At 41.1% G+C, this 20888-nt stretch overlaps 2 protein-coding genes across 3 annotated transcripts in view; one reads left to right on the top strand and one right to left on the bottom strand.

Moving 5' to 3' along the window:
* actl6a (actin-like 6A) overlaps positions 1-11075 on the top strand; it is a 27622-nt gene extending 16547 nt beyond the window's left edge. The window contains exons 8-14 of one of the 2 annotated variants that reach the window (XM_078207952.1): positions 2349-2438; positions 2947-3008; positions 3105-3219; positions 4816-4896; positions 6172-6267; positions 8808-8894; positions 10447-11075. In XM_078207952.1, the coding sequence (XP_078064078.1) occupies positions 2349-2438; positions 2947-3008; positions 3105-3219; positions 4816-4896; positions 6172-6267; positions 8808-8894; positions 10447-10527 (612 nt within the window). In that variant the 3' untranslated portion in view covers positions 10528-11075. Of the gene's footprint in view, positions 1-2348; positions 2439-2946; positions 3009-3104; positions 3220-4815; positions 4897-6171; positions 6268-8807; positions 8895-9444; positions 9573-10446 lie in introns of those variants that run through there. The other variant, XM_078207961.1, reaches the window with a different exon arrangement.
* On the bottom strand, positions 11062-20888 carry mrpl47 (mitochondrial ribosomal protein L47). Its single transcript, XM_078207972.1, has 7 exons — positions 20775-20888; positions 18869-19014; positions 17771-17831; positions 17419-17515; positions 16999-17129; positions 15978-16073; positions 11062-11239 (listed from the first exon to the last, which is right to left on the bottom strand). The coding sequence occupies exons 1-7, from the start codon at positions 20837-20839 to the stop codon at positions 11125-11127; spliced, it is 711 nt and encodes a 236-aa protein (XP_078064098.1). The 5' UTR covers positions 20840-20888; the 3' UTR covers positions 11062-11124.

Below are 20888 nucleotides of genomic sequence, written 5' to 3'. Positions count from 1 at the left end.
TTGCCTTTCAAAAATGGCCCAAGCTTAAATTTACTTAAATTCTTCTGAGGGAAGTGGCTCAGTACAGTTTAGCTAACTACAATAATATCTCACCTCATTACCTCGTCCAAGTTGCTTCTGTCACTTTTATTAAAAACTGTCTTTTTCATTTAGTTGCTTGAGGTTAGATCCCAGCAGCTTTGCAATTGAGAATTTTTTATGCAAACTGAACTAATTGAGGACTTGTTAATTAGTTTATTGATCTATAGTGACCTACCAAGACACTAATTTCTTTACTCACAATAATTGTCCATAAAATCACACTTGTGACCATAAGATACCACTGACTTGAATAGATGGAAGACTTTGTACAGCTTTTAAAGCTTTATCAAGAGCTTTTCTTGTGGCTGCTTATCCACATATTCAGCTGATCCCACAAACTACAAGCACTATGTGATGTAACGGGCAACATCAAAGCTGTTGTTTACATCCATGGCCTCGAGAAGTTTGGTATGTTACAGATGTGACCTGTGACTTCATAACGTATCTCCAGCCTTGTGTGGTAATTATCAGCAAGTCTCCTGACTTGCTGATATTTAATGCACCGAATTCTGCATTTCACATGCCTGAAGGGACTTCCTTGAAACTTTTATTTTTCTGCAAAGTAACCCTTTAAAAGCTTCCATCTATTCTAATCAGTGATATCTTGAGGTCACAGTGTCTGTCCATGGGCAATCATTGCACTTGTGTGCAATCTCTCTTGGATAGTCTTCCTTGCTTCCTTGATTGTTCTTTACTCCATGTGACATTTCTTTATTTCTTTAAGCTAGCAGTTCAGAAATTTGAGGGCAGGTTTTACATAAGGGGCCTAGCCTTAGGTAACAGGATTTTAAAAGTGTCTTGGATCTACTAGCTATGTGTCCCCTTTTGAAAACAAAACTGATATTCCACTACAGTACACAGAATTTTGCAGTCCATAACAGCAATGTGGAATACTACACATACCAATGCTAGGTATTACTCACTTGATCATCTTCTCAAAATAGACATGTCATTGGTGATTTGCTTTACTTGGCACATGTAAAATGAGGTCTCCTCCTGCCTTCCAAGAATTATCACTAGTTCTCAAACTATGGAAACGTACAACATAGAATTAAATTATTTGGCTATTTATGGTGTATCCAACTGAATTCATGAGGTAAATTATCATCTTTGCGCTGTAATTATTCAACTTTAGTATGGTTCATGTTTAAGTACTTTAAAGATAGCAGTCCCACAATAAGCAAATTAGAGCATATGGACAAAACCCACACCTTCATGAAATAAAAAATAAATTTGTTATTTCATGGAAATTACATTTTTCAGTACACTAGATTCCTGTAAGATGGTAGAAAATAGAATACTGAAAGGGTAAATTTTGGGAATTTATGACCAATAGGATTTTTTGTGCATTAAAACACAAAGTCCCAAAGACTGGACTATCTCCACTCCAGTGCTCATTCCTAGCTCAAGAAGCTCCATATCCGAAGCATGCATTTATAAAATCTAATCCACTTTTTGAAACATTAGAACCTTCATTCACTGCTTCACAAAACAGAGTACTCCTAGAATCCTACAGTGCAGAAGGAGGCCCATCGAGTCTGCACTGACCACAATCCCACCCAAGCCATGGGCACTAAACCCCATGCATTTACTCTAGCTAGTCCCCCTGACATTAAGGGACAATTTTAGCATGACCAATCCACCTAACCCGCACATCTTTGGACTGTGGGAGGAAACCTGAGCACCTGGAAGAAACCCACGCAGACACGAGGAGAATGTGCAAACTCCACACAGACAGTCACCCAAGCCGGGAATTGAAGCTGGATCCCTAGCGCTGTGAGGCAGCGCTGTGCCACCATGCTGCCCTGGTACTATTTGGATAACACAAATTCCTACTTTATAATGGTATGCTGCCTGTTGATAAATTGACTGAGCTCAATGACCTATCATTACCGATGAGCCTGAAATAGCAAGGCTGATGAAAAAGGATAATAAGTAGTACTTTACAATTGAAATTAGATAACTCAGTACAGGTTGGAAATCAAATGCTGGGTTTCCTCATTCATACATCCTACTATTAAACCAGCAAGTGCTTTTCCCAACTCCATTAGGAGATCTACTGCTTGGTGTTTTCAATTCTGCAATGAGTGATGCTTCAGTGACCAATGAGGGAAGAATGTATACAGTGTGATTTGTGGAAGTAATGTCATTGAAGTAATCTCCTCATGGATTAAAATTTGCTTATGTTTTTAATCCCACCTCTAGAAATGAAGCTGTAATGTAAAATAAAAATAAGTAATGTTTCATTCCTACTGCTGTTCTCGCAGGAATCGGTGCGTGAGGGATTGCCACCTAATTGGAAGAAGAAAGAGAAACTACCTCCGGTCACACGGTCCTGGCACAATTACATGTGTAATGTAAGTAATTTTGTTTGTTGATGAGATGTAGCAAATAAGAAACATTTTTAGTGATTGGTTTACCATAGAATCTCTACAGTGCAGAATGAGGCCATTTGGCCCAGGCTAGAAAAACCGTTTCAATGCATCCTCCCAGAGCTGCATTATAAGGCTTTTGGGAATGGGATTGGAGTATTGCTGTGGTGGTTGTTGCTTCTGCAGGCTGCATTGGGTCAATATACAATATAGCAGGTAATGGCAGCTGTGATAATGGAAGAAGCAGTCTGCAGTGGTCCAGATGCCCAATTTTTAGCTGCTTCTAGGGTGGAGCTGAGGTGTTATTCTCCAATCTTGGAGATGAGTTGGGGGACCTGAGGTCAGTGACCAATTGTATCATCTACAGTTAAGTAGTGGAATCAGATAAGACTAATTTAAGTTTTATCATGACAGTAAATGTGTGATTGTAAAGTGTTACAGGAATTAAGTGTCAGTAATTGCGTATTGATTTATGGGACCTATAAATTTACAGGAAGTGATTCAGGATTTCCAAGCGTCAGTACTCCAGGTGTCTGATTCTTCATATGATGAACAGTAAGTGACAGAAATCTTAACATTTAGTAAAGGTGGGGCTGTTTTTATTTGTGCGAATTGAAAGTATGGCTCTCTCTCCTCCCTATATCTCTGCAGAGTGGCGGCACAGATGCCCAGCGTTCATTATGAATTTCCTAATGGCTATAACTGTGATTTTGGGGCTGAACGACTGAGAATTCCAGAAGGCTTGTTTGATCCATCCAATGTCAAGGTAATGGACTGAGAGTGGAAGGAGTGGCAACATTTGTAAAGAACTTCACAGTGGATTCAATGTAATCACACACAACCAAAAGAATTAATAGAAATGAACAATTAACAGAAAAGCCACCTACTGGCACATTGGATTGGATTCGTTCTAGTATTAGTCTTTTAAAAAATCAGCCAGGAGCTGGCTTTAGCCAATAATTATTGATGGAAAAAAAAAACTCCAGTATAAAAACTCTCTTATCAATTTTAAATGTGCTGTTCGTAGGGAACTGAATCATACACCATGTTAAATCTCTGACCTGTACTGCATTATATTACAATTGTCATACAGATCAATAACTTTGAGATACAAATTTCCCAGTGACCGTGAAGGAATCGGATGATAGGATTTTAAGTTTTAAGAATTTTACTGTAACAAACTAAAATCCACATTAACTAAATATTACTTGGTAGGCACCTATAACTACTGAAAAGATATTTCCTACTAACTTCTTGGCATAACCTAAAAACTGCTTGTCACATTTAAGCATTACACTGAACTCTCAGTAGGAATATAGTCTTGCGCTCAAGGTCCTCAACTCCTCCTGGCTTTAACAGGATTTCTTCTCTGCTCCACTAGAGTGAATCTTCTCGTGTACTTTTAAACAAAATTTCCATTCATTCAATCTTCTGAACATAATTGAATGGACTTCCAGTAGCAAAACACCCTCTGGCAACTGATTAGTCTTGTACTCTCCACAAGCTTTGTTTCTTTGAATAGGGGATCTGTCCTCACCAGCCCTCTGCCCGGTGGTTGTCCTTTTTTTCCTGCTTGGAATAGTAGCAGCTGTTGTGGGCTGTCTCCCTCAAAATTCTGTCTGTGAGTCTGAGTTTACAAGCAGCAAGGCCAGCTGCCTCCTCCTTTTGTTCTTTGTTTGACTTGAGTTTCTTTCTCCATAGCAAAGCAAGTTACATGGGTTTGTCTCCACCAGATTTAATATGACCCAGATTTAGTAGTTTACATGCCTCCTCCCACCTCGACAAACTTCTCCGTTTTACCTTGAATTAAATGAGGCAGTTTATAAACATATAAAGTCTAGCATTCATAACAGTTGCTACATTATCCCCACGCCTGGGGCTAGATAAAGAATGATCAAGGTTTATCGGTCCCAGTTGCTGTTGATAATCCTATTAGAAAATTCACTTGCATGTTTATTGGACAACATTTGCTTCACCTTTATTCTGGTTGATAATTCTGTTGGAGTAATTTTAACCTAATCTACCTAGTTGGAAAATGATCAGATCTGGTCGTCCATGTAACCCCCATTTTTTTTTATTTTGGACCAGTTAGGTTAAACTTACTCCCAGAATGTCTAGGTGCTAGGTAATTAATCAAAATACATTTTGAGCTATTGATGGAGTTCATTGCTAGTACTTTTCTATGCAGTCTCTTTTTTAATTTCTCTCCTGTATACTTGTTGAACTACAAAATATAACTTCCAAGTTTTCGCTAAATACTTTTTTGGATCATGTAAAATGCATTGTTTGTAACTGTCCAGCTGAATTATGAGCAGCTGTTTTTCTTCATTTCAATACTCAGATTTTACTTCTGTACATTCAGGGTTTATCTGGAAACACAATGCTGGGTGTCAGCCACGTTGTGACCACGAGTGTTGGAATGTGTGACATTGATATTAGACCGGTGAGTGTTGTACCTGCAGTGACAATACAGTAAAACCTATCTAAATGCAATTGCTTTATAAGGAAGTTTTTAATCTGAATGCTTGAAATATGTAACATACACCAATCTGGAAAAATACAAGAAGTCTACTGCCATTTGGAAAGAAAAAGGAAGACGTTTAAGTTTTCACCCAAACATAAACTTGTCTCTCTGATCCCTGATTTTCAGGGATGCTTACTTATATTTATCATTAATTATAGTTATCAGACTAATACACTGATTGTAGATCAATTGAGTTTGAATAATCATAGAAATCCTTACAGTGCAGAAGGAGGCCAGTCAGCCCAAAAGGTCTGTACCGACCACAGTCCCACCCATGCCCTATTCCCATAACCTCACATATCTACCTTGCTAGACGGCCTGATACTAAGGGGCAATTTAACATGGCCAATCCACCTAACCTGCACATCTTTGGATTTAAACCCAAGGCTCTTAACAAAAAATCTTTAGAAAACATTTATGCTTCTCAGTGTACTTTAGGGAAGGAAATGTGCCAACCTTACCGGTCTGGTTTTTATATGTGACTCCAGATCCACAGCGATGTGATTGACTCTTAACTGCTCTCTGAAATGGCCTAGCAAACCACTCAGTTCAAGGACAATTAGAGATGGGCAATGAATGCTGACCTTGCCAGTGATGCCCATATCCCATGAAGGAATAAAGAAAAAAAAATCACTATTAAAGCAATGACAATAGTGAATATCTCTTTCAATTAAAAGAAACAGCAGAAGTCTTAAAGAGACTTGGGTACGGAGATCATTAAATTGTTGTGAATAGGTACAGAAAATAATCCAGAAAGACAAATGAAATGTTTATTTTTATATCTAGAGGACTAATAAAATTCAACAGATGAAAGTCATACATAGCCTGGGTAAGGAAGCCAAACATGTATTGGCCTTGGCGAGTGCGCGGTGTAGATTTACCCACATGATACCTGGATTCCAAAGGTTATATTGGAAGATTGCTTAAACTGGGATGGTATTCTCCGGAATTTAGAAGGTTAAGGGGAAATTTTATTGAAGTTTTCAAGAAACAGATGGTATGGACAGAGAGAGAACCTATTTCCACTGGTTAAGAGGACTAGGAGATTATGGATCAAAAAAGACCCAAGGTTGAAATTGAGAAACGATTCTAAATGAAAGGGTGGTAGAACTCTCTTCAGCAACGAACGATTTATGATGAATTTATGCCTAACAAATGACTATTATTAACTGCTGGTTTGGGTACTTTTCTCAGGGTTTATATGGCAGTGTGATTGCAGCAGGCGGAAACACATTGATACAGAGCTTTACAGACCGTTTGAACAGGGAGCTTTCCCAGAAAACTCCACCTGTGAGTATCAGTTACATATAATTCCTCTGAAGTGAACCCATTAGTTTATCACTTAATGAATGAATAATTTTTATTTTGATCTAGCATATGTTTTGCTTGCTGAAGAAACTCCTAAGGAGAGAGATTCTGCACTGTGGGGTACAAACTAGTTGTATTCCACTTTGCAGATTTGACCTGAATTTGGTGGTCAGCAATAAGCAAAGATGCTGATCATTCATTACACTTGCACTTTCCCACAGACTTTCTGTGGGCTTTTTGTACTGGAACTCGCTGTGATTAGAAAACTATTTCAAAGCAGCACCCTCAACACCTGATATTGTGTGAACAAGGCAAGCGTATTTTTATCTTTGCAGCTTGAACTAGGAAGTGTTGGGAAAGTAAATTCAATGTCAAATCATCTGCAGAAAGTGAAATAGGCAATGAAGGATGGGATTAAGAGAAAAATGTTTTTAAATTTGTTAAAAAATTCCAACAATGGTTACATCTGAGAGAATGAACTCCACACTTGGACAATTTTCAGTGACAGAGAAATTATTTGGTAGTAACTAAGATTTAAACAACACCATCAAAAAAAATTAATTTAATTTACCAGAGATCCATCTGCCCCCCCACCCCCACCAGTGAGCGATCAGGCTTCACCCCCCACACCAGGGATACATCTTACCCGCCTCCCTTCTCCTCCCCCCCCAAAAACGATGAGGCCTCCCTCCCTCCCCCTATTCAAACAACGATGTGACCTCACATTCCCCCCCCCCCCCCCCCAAGAATGGTCTGGCCTCACCACACTCTTTCTCTCCCCCCCCCCCCCCCCAAAGGAACATCTGACCCGTCTCCTCCTCCCTCCCCACCAGACAATGATCAGCCCTCCCGTCCCCACCACCAGACAACGATCGGGCATCCCTCCCCCCCGCTTCCCACCAGAGATACATCTGATCATCCTCCTCCCCCCACCCCCCCAACCAGACAATGATCTGGCTTCTTCACCCCCTTCCCCCCCCCCCCCCCCCACAACCAGAGAATGATTTGACCCGCCTCCCTCCTCTTCCCCCCACCACCGATCTGAGTCAGAGAGCCGTTGGAAGCTCTGAACTTGCTCGTCAGCTGCTGGAGCGCCCGATTCAGACTTTTATTCAGCAGGTTCATTTTGGCGCGATTCCGGATCGGCGAACACGGGGGAAATGCTGATAAATTTGGACGGGCAGTTCATTAATTCAATTGAAATGCATGCAAATGCATTTAAATCGCCGTTGCGCCCATCTTGGGCAGGAATCGGATCGCCGCCATTCCCGGGTTTTGGAAAGTGGCTATCTGCGCCCGACTTTACCACGTTTTCGCGCCCGATGCAATGGTAAAATAGGGCCCCTTGTATGGGTTTGCATGTTCTCCATGTGTGCGTGGGTTTCCTCCACTCCATGTGTGGGTTAGGTGCATTGGCTATGCTAAATTGCCCGTTAGTGTCAGGGAGATTAGCAGATAAATATGTGGGGTTATGAGGATAGGGTCTGCGTGGGATTGTTGTCAGTGTAGGCTCGATGGGCCGGATGGCCGCCTTCTGCACTGTAGGGATTCTATGTATAAAATGGTCATTTTTATCCTAAATTTGGGCCATTAATTTTCCTTTTCTGATTGCCTTGAGGTTTGGACCTAATTGTTAAGACCAGCATGTCTACTGATCTTGGCATTGTACATGCTCAGATTCTGCTATAGAATAATTGTAGAAACAGTTGTAGTTGAGCACTCACTGGTTGACATTAATATTGTGGGGCAAGACCCAGATAAAATAAATGCACTAAAACGTTTTTAAGAAGCAGAACATGCATTTATTTTTTAAAATGTGTATTAACCTTATGAGCAGTGAATAATTGAATTTGAAGAAGGTTGAAAGATTTTGAAGAGAACCATTTCAGTCAACTGAGGTGTACTTATTGTGCATTGGATGGGATTCTGTGACATGTGACAGAAAATGCTGATATACTCACCAAATTCAAGGGGCAGGAACATGAGGATTAGGAGCCGAATGACCCCTCAAGCCAGCTCAGCCATTAAGTGAGATCGTGACTGATTGTCCAATTCCTGTCTACTTTCCCTCCCTATCCCCATAATCTCATGCTCAAATATACTCATTACCTCCATCTTGGTTCATCAAGAATTACAGCCACTCTGGGGGGAAGCTGGGGTGTTTGGGGATTGATAGTTTGTGGGGGGGATTGGGGGGGGGGGGGGAATTGGAGTCATCAATTCTATTCCAATAGTTCAATTTTCAACTAACCCTCAGGCTCTCATGGGTTATTTTCCTTATAAGGTGCTATTTTCCTTATTAAGTGCACAACCTCTTGCAGTTGTATGATAACTAATTCTAGTACTAGGGTCTGATTTTGTAATTTTATACCCTTGTACATCAAATCAGATTTTGAAAATTTGACAAATTTAGTCACTTTTTCCCCTTGCAGACCAAAAAAGTAAGCTATGTTGTTTACTAAACTTCAATAGTAAGGCATGTACAAAAAATACACTAAAAAAGTTGGTAATATTGTTTTCAGAGCATGCGATTGAAGTTAATGGCCAATAACACCACAGTGGAACGGAGATTTAGCTCCTGGATTGGTGGCTCTATTCTAGCTTCTTTGGTGAGTAGTAATTTTGAGCTTTTTATTTTTTAAAGTATTTTATGTAAGTCATTTTAGTGTCTATTATTTTATTGTGCAATATTATTAAAATTAAGTAATGGGCCATAACTTGCAAGCTCCACGACATAGGTATTGGTTGGGTATCCCAAATATGCGCTAGGGAATCTCCTTTGGAAGTTCCTACATAAGCTTTGAAAAATGCAAGTTAAATCACAAATTTTAAATGGTTCCAACTGGATTACTTACACCAATAGTTGTCCAGAAAGTTAGAATAATTAAAATCTCTTCTAACCTCTGCGTAACTATTGCACAAATCCACGCCAATCTTCCCCCTTCCCAAAGGACTGTCCCTACACCCACGAAGTCCCAGGGGACACTTCTCCAGGGCCTCTTTCCTGCATCTACCTACCAGGCCTGATATTCACCTCTCCCCACAACCCAATTTTTATTTTCCTCCCCTACTTACTAACCTTACATGCTTATCTTCTCCCTGGCCTGTCAGGGACCTTTAAACTTCATTGGATCCTTAAACTTACCTGCTTTATACCAGCTAGTGCCATAAAAATGGGGTGTGGCTTCCTTCCTTTCGATGGAGTTGCACTCGATGCTGGGCCCCCTGCGATGTGCTGCACTACCTGGATTTTGCCCAAAATGAGTCAAAATGAGACAGAATTTCAGGTAATTAGAATTGGATTTGCATTCTGACGCTGATCGGCACTGACAAGTTCAGGCCCAAAATAAGTCTCCTTTTTGAACGCACTATAACTTGTCCATGATTGCATTTGTAATTACATAGAAGTAGAAAGTGGGAGTCCAAATTTCAAGAAGTACAGCATATGATGCTTGACTGGCCCCATTCAGCCCACTTAGATGGTCAGGAGGGTATCATCCTTCCATGGGTTGACTTTCAGGTGCTGTTCAAGCAGTGGCAGCTACCTGGGATGGGCTGTTTTCCTTTAAAAGGACAATAGTTCTCATGATAATTAAGATACCTGATCCCCAACCCCCTCCCCACCGCAATAAAATACAGCTAGGGGTCCCGCAAAGAAGAGACAGGGTTGCCTTGGCTTTCCAGACTTTTTGCTGTGAGCATAAAATTCAGTGCTATCATTTGGTCCCAGGTCTCCCGTTTCATAGCTTGCCTTTTGGAATACCTCTACAGATTGAGTACGTCAACTCTGGGGGAGGGCATAAGTCTGCTGGATTTCAGAATTTGCCGATTTTCAGGGGGAAAGATCAAAACCCCTTAATTCAGTGCATAGGGGTCAGAATATGATCTGTATTTGTCTGCTATTCATAACTTGTTCATAACCTAAACAATGCTCTTGTTTGTAACAAACTTCTATTATTTAACTTGTCTCCATGTCTGGGTCATTTGTATAAATGAAAAATAAGAGGTTCCAGTGCTGTTGGATGTGAAAGCAATGTATTTTGCACTCCTGTCTGCTGCCTGTAACCTGGTCATTTATTTTGCTGCAATGTGTTTAAAAAAAAAGTGAATGAGTGGCATCAATATTCTACCAATGCTCAGCTAAGTTTTTGTATTTTAAAGGGCACATTCCAGCAGATGTGGATCTCCAAGCAGGAATATGAAGAAGGAGGAAAGCAATGTGTTGAAAGAAAATGCCCTTAGTTACGGTTATATTACCTTTAAAGGTTTTATAACTGGTCTCATTTTCTTTTGTCCCAAGTAGGGTTCTCAGGAACAGTGCTCAACCTCTTGTGTACACTTTTTTCCCATGGGCTTCTTTGTATAGTGGTTAGATACTAATGTATATTTTATAAAGGTTTTTTTAAAAACTGTTCAGCCAATTTTATTGATCAACTGGATCCCCAAAGACATAATACATTTGCAAACTGTTTCAATTTACTATTTGTATTAGATATAAATCATGCCATGTTCAGATAACACCAAATATGTCACACTAGTGATATTTTTGTAAACGCTGGTTATGTTTTGTACACTGTATAGATTAACAGTTTATCTTGTGCCTTTTATTGAATCAGTTGTTTACATGTCAGCTGAAGGGTTAATCCAGAAGGAACAGTGGGCTAAACTCACCTGCAACTACTGTTTTAAATTTACAATTTGTACTATGCATTTCAGAACAAACTTGCATGGACTGTTTAAAATTATGCAACTCCGTTCTAAACAGACAATAAAACATCTTTTACCCTTTTTATTTACAAGTTTATTTTCACATTTGTGTAATTTCTTTACATTGTAATATTAACTTTGTGCTGATACAGATCGCTGAGGGAATTTTTCACGCAGTACTTTTTCTTCCTCCTTTTTTGCTTTCTCTGCTTTGTTCTTTTTACGTAGGTGTTTCTCAATACGTCGCCTAGTACAAATAAAATAGTTAGTTTTTTGCATAACATTTTGCTAGTAATAGCTGTAAATCGGGAGGTGGGTGAAATTACAATCAATAGGGAAGTGCTATTGAGCAAACTGATGGAGCTGCAGGCTGATAGGCCTCTGGGTCCTGGTGGACTTAATCCTAGGCTCTTAAATGAGATAGTAGATGTGCTGGTGTTAATTTTTCAAATTTTGCTAGATTATGGAAAGGTTCCTTCAGACTGGAAAGTAGCAAATATAACTCCTCTATTCAAGAAACTAGCAAAGTCTTATGGTTCAGTGGGTAGTGTCCCCGCCTTGGCGCCAGAAGCTCGGGTTTGTGTCCCCACCCCAGGACTTGATGGGCAAGGAAGATGTGTTCATAATGTGGTCAACCTGCAAATCCTTCCAGCATACCAATGACTCGTGTTAAAAGCAGGAGAGACTCCTGATCAGCCATGTTTGTGGAGTGGCACTTGGAATATAGTGTTCAATTCTGGTCACCGCACTGTCAGAAAAATGGAGGCTTTGGAAAGGGTACAGAAGATTTACCAGGATATTGCCTGGTATGGAGGGCATTAGCTATGAGAAGAGGTTGGAGAAACTTGGTTTGTTCTCACTGGAGGTTGCGGGGCGATCTAATAGAAGTCTACAAGATTATGAGGGGCATGGACAGAGTGGATAGTCAGATACTTCTTCCCAGGGTGGAAGAGTCAATTACTAGGGAGCATAGGTTTAAGGTGCGAGGGGCAAGTTTTTTTTACACAGAGGGTGGTGGGTGCCTGGAACTCGCTGTTGGGGGACGTAGTGGAAGCAGATACGATAGTGACTTTTAAGGGGTATCTGGACAAACACATGAATAGGATGGGAATGGAGGGATATAGAACTCAGAAGGATAGGAGGTTATATTGAAGTCGGCAGCATGGTTGGTGCAGGTTTGGAGGGCCGAAGGACCTGTTCCTGTGCTGTAATTTTCTTTGTTCTAGGCCAGTTAGCCTGATGTCTGTCGTGGGGAAGGTGTTAGAATCAATCACTGATGTTATAGCTGGGCACTTAGAAAAACGATGTGGAGATGCTGGCGTTGGACTGGGGTAAACACAGTAAGAAGTCTCACAACACCAGGTTAAAGTCCAACAGGTTTATTTGGTAGCAAAAGCCACTAGCTTTCAGAGCGCTGCTCCTTCGTCAGGTAAGTGGGAGTTCTGTTCACAAACAGGGCATATAAAGACACAAACTCAATTTACAAAATAATGGTTGGAATGCGAGTCTTTACAGGTAATCAAGTATTAAAGGTACAGACAATGTGAGTGGAGAGAGGGTTAAGCACAGGTTAAAGAGATGTGTATTGTCTCCAGCCAGGAGAGTTAGAGATTTTGCAAGCCCAGGCAAGTCGTGGGGGTTATAGATAGTGTGACATGAACCCAAGATCCTGATTGAGGCTGTCCTCATGTGTGCGGAACTTGGCTATCAGTCTCTGCGCTGTGTGTCGTGAAGGCTGCCTTGGAGAATGCTTACCCGAAGATTAGAGGCCGAATGCCCGTGACCGCTGAAGTGTTCCCCAACAGGAAGAGAACACTCTTGCCTGGTGATTGTCAAGCGGTGTTCATTCATCCATTGTCGTAGCGTCTGCATGGTCTCCCCAATGTACCATGCCTCGGGACATCCTTTCCTGCAGCGTTGGCTGAGTTGCAAGAGTATATACCGTGTACCTGGTAGATGATGTTCTCACATGAGATGATGGCATCCATGTCGAAGATCCGACACGTCTTGCAGAGGTTGCTGTGGCAGGGTTGTGTGGTGTGTTCACTGTTCTCCTGAAGGCTGGGTAGTTTGCTGCGGACAATGGTCTGTTTGAGGTTGTTTGAAGGCAAGAAGTGGTGGTGTAGGGATGGCCTTGGCGAGATGTTCGTCATCTTCAATGACATGTTGAAGGCTCTGGAGATGATGTCGTAGCTTCTCCGCTCCGGGGAAGTACTGGATGATGAAGGGTCCTCTGTCCGCCGTGTCCCGTGTTTGTCTTCTGAGGAGGTCGGTGCGGTTTTTCGCTGTGGCACGTCGGAACTGTCAATCGATGAGTCGAGCGCCATATCCTGTTCTTATGATGGCATCTTTCAGCGTCTGGAGGTGTCTGTTGTGATCCTCCTCATCTGAGCAGATCCTGTGTATATGGAGGGCTTGTCCGTAGGGGATGGCTTCTTTAGGGTGGAAGCTGGAGAAGTGGAGCATCACGAGGTTATCTGTGGGCTTGCGGTACAGTGAAGTGCTGAGGTGACCATCTTTGACGAGATGCGTGTGTCCAAGAATGCAACCGATTCCGGAGAGTAGTCCATGGTGAGTCTTTTACACTCATGGTGAACAATCACTGAAACAACTATATGATGACATCAACAAGTTCCATCCTACCATCAGACTCGCCATGGACTACTCTCCGGAATCGGTTGCATTCTTGGACACGCGCATCTCCAGCAAGGACGGTTAGCTCAGCACTTCACTGTACCGCAAGCCCACGGATAACCTCACGATGCTCCACTTCTCCAGCTTCCACCCTAAACACGTTAAAGAAGCCATCCCCTGTGGACAAGCCCTCCATATACACAGGATCTGCTCAGATGAGGAGGATCGCAACAGACACCTCCAGATGCTGAAAGATGCCCTCATAAGAACAGGATATGGCGCTCGACTCATCGATCGACAGTTCCGACGCACCACAGCGAAAAACCACACCGACCTCCTCAGAAGACAAACACGGCGGACAGAGTACCCTTTGTCGTCCAGTACTTTCCTGGAGCGAAGAAGCTACGACATCTCCGGAGCCTTCAACATGTCATTGATGAAGACGAACATCTCGCCAAGGCCATCCCCACACCACCACTTCTTGCCTTCAAACAACCGCACAACCTCAAACAGACCATTGTCCACAGCAAACTACCCAGCCTTCAGGAGAACAGTGAACACAACACCACACAACCCTGCCACAGCAACCTCCAAGACGTGCCGGGTCATCGAAATGGATGCCATCATCTCACGTGAGAAAACCATCCACCAGGTACACGGTACATACTCTTGCAACTCAGCCAACGTTGTCTACCTGATACGCTGCAGGAAAGGATGTCCCGAGGCATGGTACATTGGAGAGACCATGCTGACACTACGACAACAGATAAATGAACACCGCTCGACAATCACCAGGCAACAGTGTCCTCTTCCTGTTGGGGAACACTTCAGCGGTCACAGGCATTCGGCCTCTGATCTTCGGATAAGCGTTCTCCAAGGCAGCCTTCACGACACACGACAACGCAGAGTCACTGAGCAGAGACTGATAGCCGTGTTTCGCACACGAGGACGGCCTCAACCGGGATCTTGGGTTCATGTCACACTATCTATAACCCCCACGACTTGCCTGGGCTTGCAAAATCTCACTAACTCTCCTGGCTGGAGACAATACACATCTCTTTAACCTGTGCTTAACCCTCTCTCCACTCACATTGTCTGTACCTTTAATACTTGATTACCTGTAAAGACTCGCATTCCAACCATTATTTTGTAAATTGAGTTTGTGTCTTTATATGCCCTGTTTGTGAACAGAACTCTCACTTACCTGACGAAGGAGCAGCGCTCTGAAAGCTAGTGGCTTTTGCTACCAAATAAACCTGTTGGACTTTAACCTGGTGTTGTGAGACTTCTTACTGCATTTAGAAAAACACACGGTAATGGAGAAGAGAGCATGGTTTTGTGAAAAGGAAATAATGTTTCACCAATTTATCAGTGCTCTTTGAAGGAGTAACATGAGCTGTGGATAAAGAGGAGCCTGTAGACATGTTGTACTTGGATTTCAAGGCGGCATTAGATAAGGTGCCACATCGAGAGTGATGGAAAATAAAAGCTCATAGTGTATCCATATTAGCATGCCTAGTAGATTGGCTGGCAGGAAATGGGATATGGATTATCAGGATGTCACAAATGGAGTCCCGTAGAGGTCTGCTGGGGCTTCAACATCCTGCAATTTACATTAATGACTTAGACGAGGGAGCACAGCAGCTAAATCTGCAGATGACATAAGGATTGGTAGGAAAAGATGTGAAGAGAACATAAGGAGGTTGCAGATGGATATAGATAGATTGAGTGGGCAAAAATCTAGCAGATGGAATATATGAAAAAATGTGACGTTCACTTTGGCAGGAAGAATGAAAAAAGTATTAAACAGAATGACTGCAGAATTCCGAGGTGCAAAGCGATTTGGGTGTTCTTGTGCATGAGTCACAAAGTTAGTATGTAAGTACAACAAATAACTAAGGAGGCCAATGGAAAGCTTTTTTTTTATTACATGGCCATGGAAAAGATCTTTCCTCTTGTGGGTAATTCAAGAAGTAGGGGCCCTAAAATTAGGGATTGCAGTTTTAGGAGAGGGGTGAAAAAATGTTTTTTCCTGAGAATTGTGACTTTGGAACTCTCTGCCACAGAAGGTGGTGAAGGCAGCATCATTCAATATTTTAAGGTGGAGGTAGATAGATTTTTGTTAGGCAAGGAATCAAAGGTTTTCAGGGCTAGATGGGAATGGGAAACAAACAGATAAGCCATGAACTTAATGAATGGTAGGATCAAGGGACTGAATAGCCTACTGCTCCTATTTTGTACATTCATATGCTATTGCTCTGAAAAATTAAATGTATGGTTTAAAAAAATTAATGGGCAACATTGCTGTAAATTCAGCTGGATGCTATATAGATAAAAATCTGATTTATTACCTCACAAAAATATCCACGAAAGGTGGTGTGTAAAATCGTTTTCTTCTGTATATCTTGTTTAGGTACCAAGGAATGGGCCATTCCCTAAATTTGTACCTAGAAAGAAGAAATTGGTGAAATAGAAAGCAGTGGTCATGTACATTATCAACAGTAACATATATGGAAATTTAGTATAACAGCAGACAGTATTAGAATACAAATTACCTTGAATAAACTAATACTCGCATTGAATTAGATAAACCTAGGAATTGCACTGGTGGATTCCCTTACACTTCAATAACTTTACTGGAAAGTTTGCGTGGCAGAATATTAGTTTCTTGGCTCTAGTTTTGGATTGAGAAGTTGCATCACATCAAGTTCATAATAACCATCAAAATTTCAAATTAAGCTCCATAATATTCCTGTTTGCATTGATTCTCTAACTTTAAATGTTGATTCTTCCACTTCTATCAGCCATTAAAAGCACATGCAGACTGAGAGCATCTCCATTCCAGTAAAAGAAAATCAAACTGATTGCCACTTCTTGAAAGTTCTGGCCCAATGTCCTGTATTATACTATTTGAGATTGCACCTTTGACATTTATGTAACTTTGACTGAAAGCAATAGTACTTTAATACTATGCTATTCATCTTCTTGCTGATTGGAAATACTCTGGACCAGAAAGTTGTGGGTTTTCACCCCACATGGACAATGCCATAGTAAATCTATCAGGTGTTTATAATTGTCTTTATGTGTAGATTTGCCATACCGCATTTTTATATTTACATACTGTTGCACATGCACCAGAGCTTCTAAAGCTTTTACCTCTAAACTATTTAGAGAATCGACATTTTCATATTGATAATTTGAGACACACTGGATAGAGTGAAATGTTAGCACTACAGATAAAAATAATTCAATTCTAACACAGATTGAAACAATGAGAACTCAAAACCAAAGTTGTAATACGAGTGTCTTTTATGAAAGATGTATGCATTTATCAAAATACATTTCACTGTAATAAACAAACTTGTTTCTCACCAGCGGTTTTGCCCAAAAATGTCCCTCCTCCAAGCACCAGGACGGCCTTTTTCCTGCCCAGTCTGCAGCAATCTCAGAGCTTCTTCACGTTCTCGAACAATTGAGTCAATTCTAACCATAGACCGTTCTACCTATTAATAATAGGACATTGCTGAGTATATCTTTTAAATATGGAAACCAGAGAATACACCTCAGTGTTACAATTAGTGTGCAATATTGGTGAACTAGGATCCTTATTGAAAATGCCATTAGTCATAGTTTAAGATGAGCTGCTGAGTCAAACCTAAGTCACACAGAACCACAGCTAAAATAAATTGTGCCAAATCTTTTGTAAGTTTTCTTTGGAAAGTATTGTATTTTTACAATATAAATTAAAATCAATAAGTATTAGGTCCAGAACAGTGGCAGTTTATTCCTTACTTTCTTTAAGCGCTCTGGACTTGGCATTTGTAATCGTTGTCGCTTTGCTTCTTGCTCTAAAGTCAAAAGCATATTCTTTTCTTTGAGAAGGACATACCTGCAGCAAGAATAGAGTTAATGTTACCATGAAATACAAATAAAGTGAATGAAAGCTCACGGTCAAGAATATTGACTTTTCCTAACAAACATACAGCACAACATCAGCAGCCTAGAATGATTACAACATAGGAGGCTATTTGGCCCATCAAGTCAATGCCAAATGAAAATTGTCACTAAAGAACATTTTCCACAATGAGAAATCATTTTGAACATCAGAGACTAGAGTTTATAACTAAAATACCACAAAATGTACCAGAGCTTGTGTAAATCTTCATTGCTTTTTATTCGCAGTTGTTTTGCTGTCCAAGGTGCACCTAGAAAGCAAATCCAAAGGCACGATTTAGATACCACAATTAAGATGAAAGATGAATACCTATACAAGTACAAATTAAAAGGGTTGAAAAAAAAGAGTTATATTAGATAGTGATTAAATATGTCCAGCTTGGGTTGTAATATCCTGACAACTGTAGGAAGGAAAAGTGTGTAGCGAGTTTTACAACTTCGGTCCTAGAAAAACTGAGGAAATTAACAAATTTCTAATTCAACATAAAGAGGAAGTAGAGCAAATAGGGTGGGTGGTATGTTTACAGATTAGGAACAACCAGGAATGTGGAATGAATATAGCACTATTAGAATAGAAACAACAGTGCTGGAACATAGAAGGTTGCAGGTCTGAATTGACGGATTATCTAACAATCCGTCAACCAGATATCTAAATATCCAATATTTTGTTTGAACTTTTGGAAAAAATGTACCTATAAATGGGATCATTATTGAAGTCGCACAGATTTGGTCTTTATAAGTAAAGAATTGTGTGGAAAACAATTGTTTTGATATAATAAAGAAAGCAGCTTTAGAAATAGCTGTGATGGAACTCCATGCACGGACAGAGAAGATAGAAAGGCCAAAAATACTGACATGAAAACTAAGGCCTTAACAGTGATAGCTGTTAATTAGATTACTGAGAGACATGGAGAAACTGCACAATTCAAATAATATGTTTACTGTCTCAAAGGGCATGGAGAACAGCTCTAATGACTCAACTATTGCACTGTGATGTGAGAGAATACAGTTTAAAAAGTAGATGAATTTAGACTGACAACGTGGCTGATGCCAATAAATTATAGGTAACTGACAATATTGATATCAAGAAGAGATGGGCCACATTTATCAATTATGACAACTGATTTGAGAAAAAAAGACATATTGTACTTTGGAAGTGCATAGAGCTAATTTATTTCAAATTAAAAGTTTAGATAAAGATGATCTACATTAGATAAATAGTTCAAAATTATTTCATTACAACATGTTTAGAAAGTATCAATTTAAGATTTTGCAAAAAGCAACTTACCAGATTTTACAGTTTGTTCTCCCCAGTTCTTAGGGACATCAAAGAATTGCTCCAGCCCTTGACAGAAATTAGAAGTATGCAGAGATCTACACTGTAGAGTCAGGTTTGATCCCTGCTCAATTTTCTGAAACTTGATCAAGTTGTCCCTTTAATAATAGGAACATGTTGACAAGTTATGGAATGCCACCTTCACTTTACAACTCAACTTTATAAACAGTAATTTATTGAAATGTTCCACTTTGCTTCAATACCCATCATTCCAGCATGCAGCAGTTCTCAATGGACATGTTCCTTTATAAACATTTTCATTCCTTTCCATTATAAATCATAAATGCTTACTTTGCTTAATAAAGCATATTGGATGCTGTTATTTGTGTGATCAGTTAACAAAAAATGTTCCTTATTAAATTTTGGAGGTTATTAACTTCTGTCACACTGCTTCTTTGAGTACATCTTCATTTTCCTTTTTCCCGGTCTCACGGGTTAGGTATCACTGCCTATGTAATTATTTAAACTCCTCTTAAGAGCTTAAAGAACATAGGCTGCCGTCTGCTCCCATCTAGAATTTACAGCTGAGTCAAGTCCTGGGATGTGTGTACATTAAAGCATAATTCTACAATTTTTAAAATATTTGTTCATGGGATGTGAACGTCGCTGGCAACATTTATTGCCCATCCCTCATTACCCTTGAGATGGTGATGGTGAGCTGCCTTTGGAACTGCTGCAGTCCAGGTGGTGTAGGTACACCCACAGCACTGTTACGAAGTTCCAGAATTTTGATCCAGCAACAGTGAAGGAACGGTAATATATTTCCAAACTAAGATGGTGTGTGGCCTGGAGGGGAACTTTCTATGTGTCTGCTGCCCTTGTCTTTCTAGGTGGTAGCAGCAGTGGGTTTGAAAGATTCTTTCTAAGGAATCTTAATGAGTTCCTGCAATGGATCTTGTAGATGGTACACACTGCTGTCACTGTGCATTGGTGGCGGAGGAAAAGAATGTTTGTTGCTGAGGTGCCAATCAAGTGGGGATCCCGGATGGTGTTGAGTTACTCACCACAGCATTCCTAGCCTCTGACTTGATGGCTATTGTATTTTTATGGCTAGTCCAGTTCAGTTTGTGGTCAATGGTAACTCTCAGGATGTTGATAGTAGAGGTGGGGGGAGGGAGGGGAATCAGTGACGGTAATGCCATTGAATGTCATGGGGCAATGATTAGATTCTCTCATGTTGGAGGTGGCCATTGTCTGGCACTTGACCAGGCCTTGCTGAAGCCAAGCATAGACTCCTTCAGTATCTGAGGTGTTGTGAATAGTGCTGAATATTTATTTATTTTTATTAGTGTCACAAGTCAGGTGACATTAATACCACAATGAAGTTACTGTGAAAATCACCAAGTCACCACACTCCGCCGTCTGTTCGGGTACACGGAGGGAGAATTTAGAATGGTCAATGGACCTAACCAGCACGACTTTCAGACTGTGGGAGGAAACCGGAGCACCCAGAGGAAACCCACGCAGACACGGGGAGAACGTGCAGACGCTGCACAGGCAGTGACCCAGGACGTGAATTGAACCCGGGTCCCTGGCACTGTGAGGCTGCAGTGCTAACCACTGGGGCCACTTATCTGAGATGGTCATTGTCTGGGCACTTGTCTCGGTCTTGCTGAATCTGAGCTGGAACTGCTTCAGTGTCTGAGGAGTCGGGAACGGTGCTGAACATTGTGCAGTCGTCAGAGAACATCCCCACTTTATGATGGAAGGAAGGTCATTGATGAAGCAGCTGAAGATGGTTGTGGCCTTGGACGCCACTCTGAGGATCCCCTGCAGCGATGTCCTGGAGCTGAGCTCATTGACCTCCAAGCACCACATCCACCTTCCTTTGTGTCAGGTGTGACCCCCCTGTACTCACGCGCTGACCCCGCTTCTGAAGATTCCGTTAAACAGCCGGCACCAGCTCGCGACGCGCGCCGCCATCTTGGACCCACAATGCACAGCGCCACACCGGTTACCTGGCAACCGTCCT

This window comes from Mustelus asterias, chromosome 3 (genome assembly GCF_964213995.1).
Source record: "Mustelus asterias chromosome 3, sMusAst1.hap1.1, whole genome shotgun sequence".
Lineage (NCBI taxonomy): Eukaryota > Metazoa > Chordata > Chondrichthyes > Carcharhiniformes > Triakidae > Mustelus > Mustelus asterias.
Note: the sequence above shows the minus strand (reverse complement) of the source record. Positions and strands in the feature narration are given on the sequence as shown.

What these genes read in the sequence shown, in the direction of transcription:
- mrpl47 (XM_078207972.1), bottom strand. Translation starts at nt 20,839, where the DNA reads ATGGCGGCGCGCGTCGCGAGCTGGTGCCGGCTGTTTAACGGAATCTTC. An exon ending in TTCAGAAGCGGGGTCAGCGC is followed by an intron (nt 19,015 to 20,774) that starts GTGAGTACAGGG and finishes CTATTATTAAAG; the next exon opens with GGACAACTTGATCAAGTTTC. An exon ending in AGAACAAACTGTAAAATCTG is followed by an intron (nt 17,832 to 18,868) that starts GTAAGTTGCTTT and finishes TTTGCTTTCTAG; the next exon opens with GTGCACCTTGGACAGCAAAA.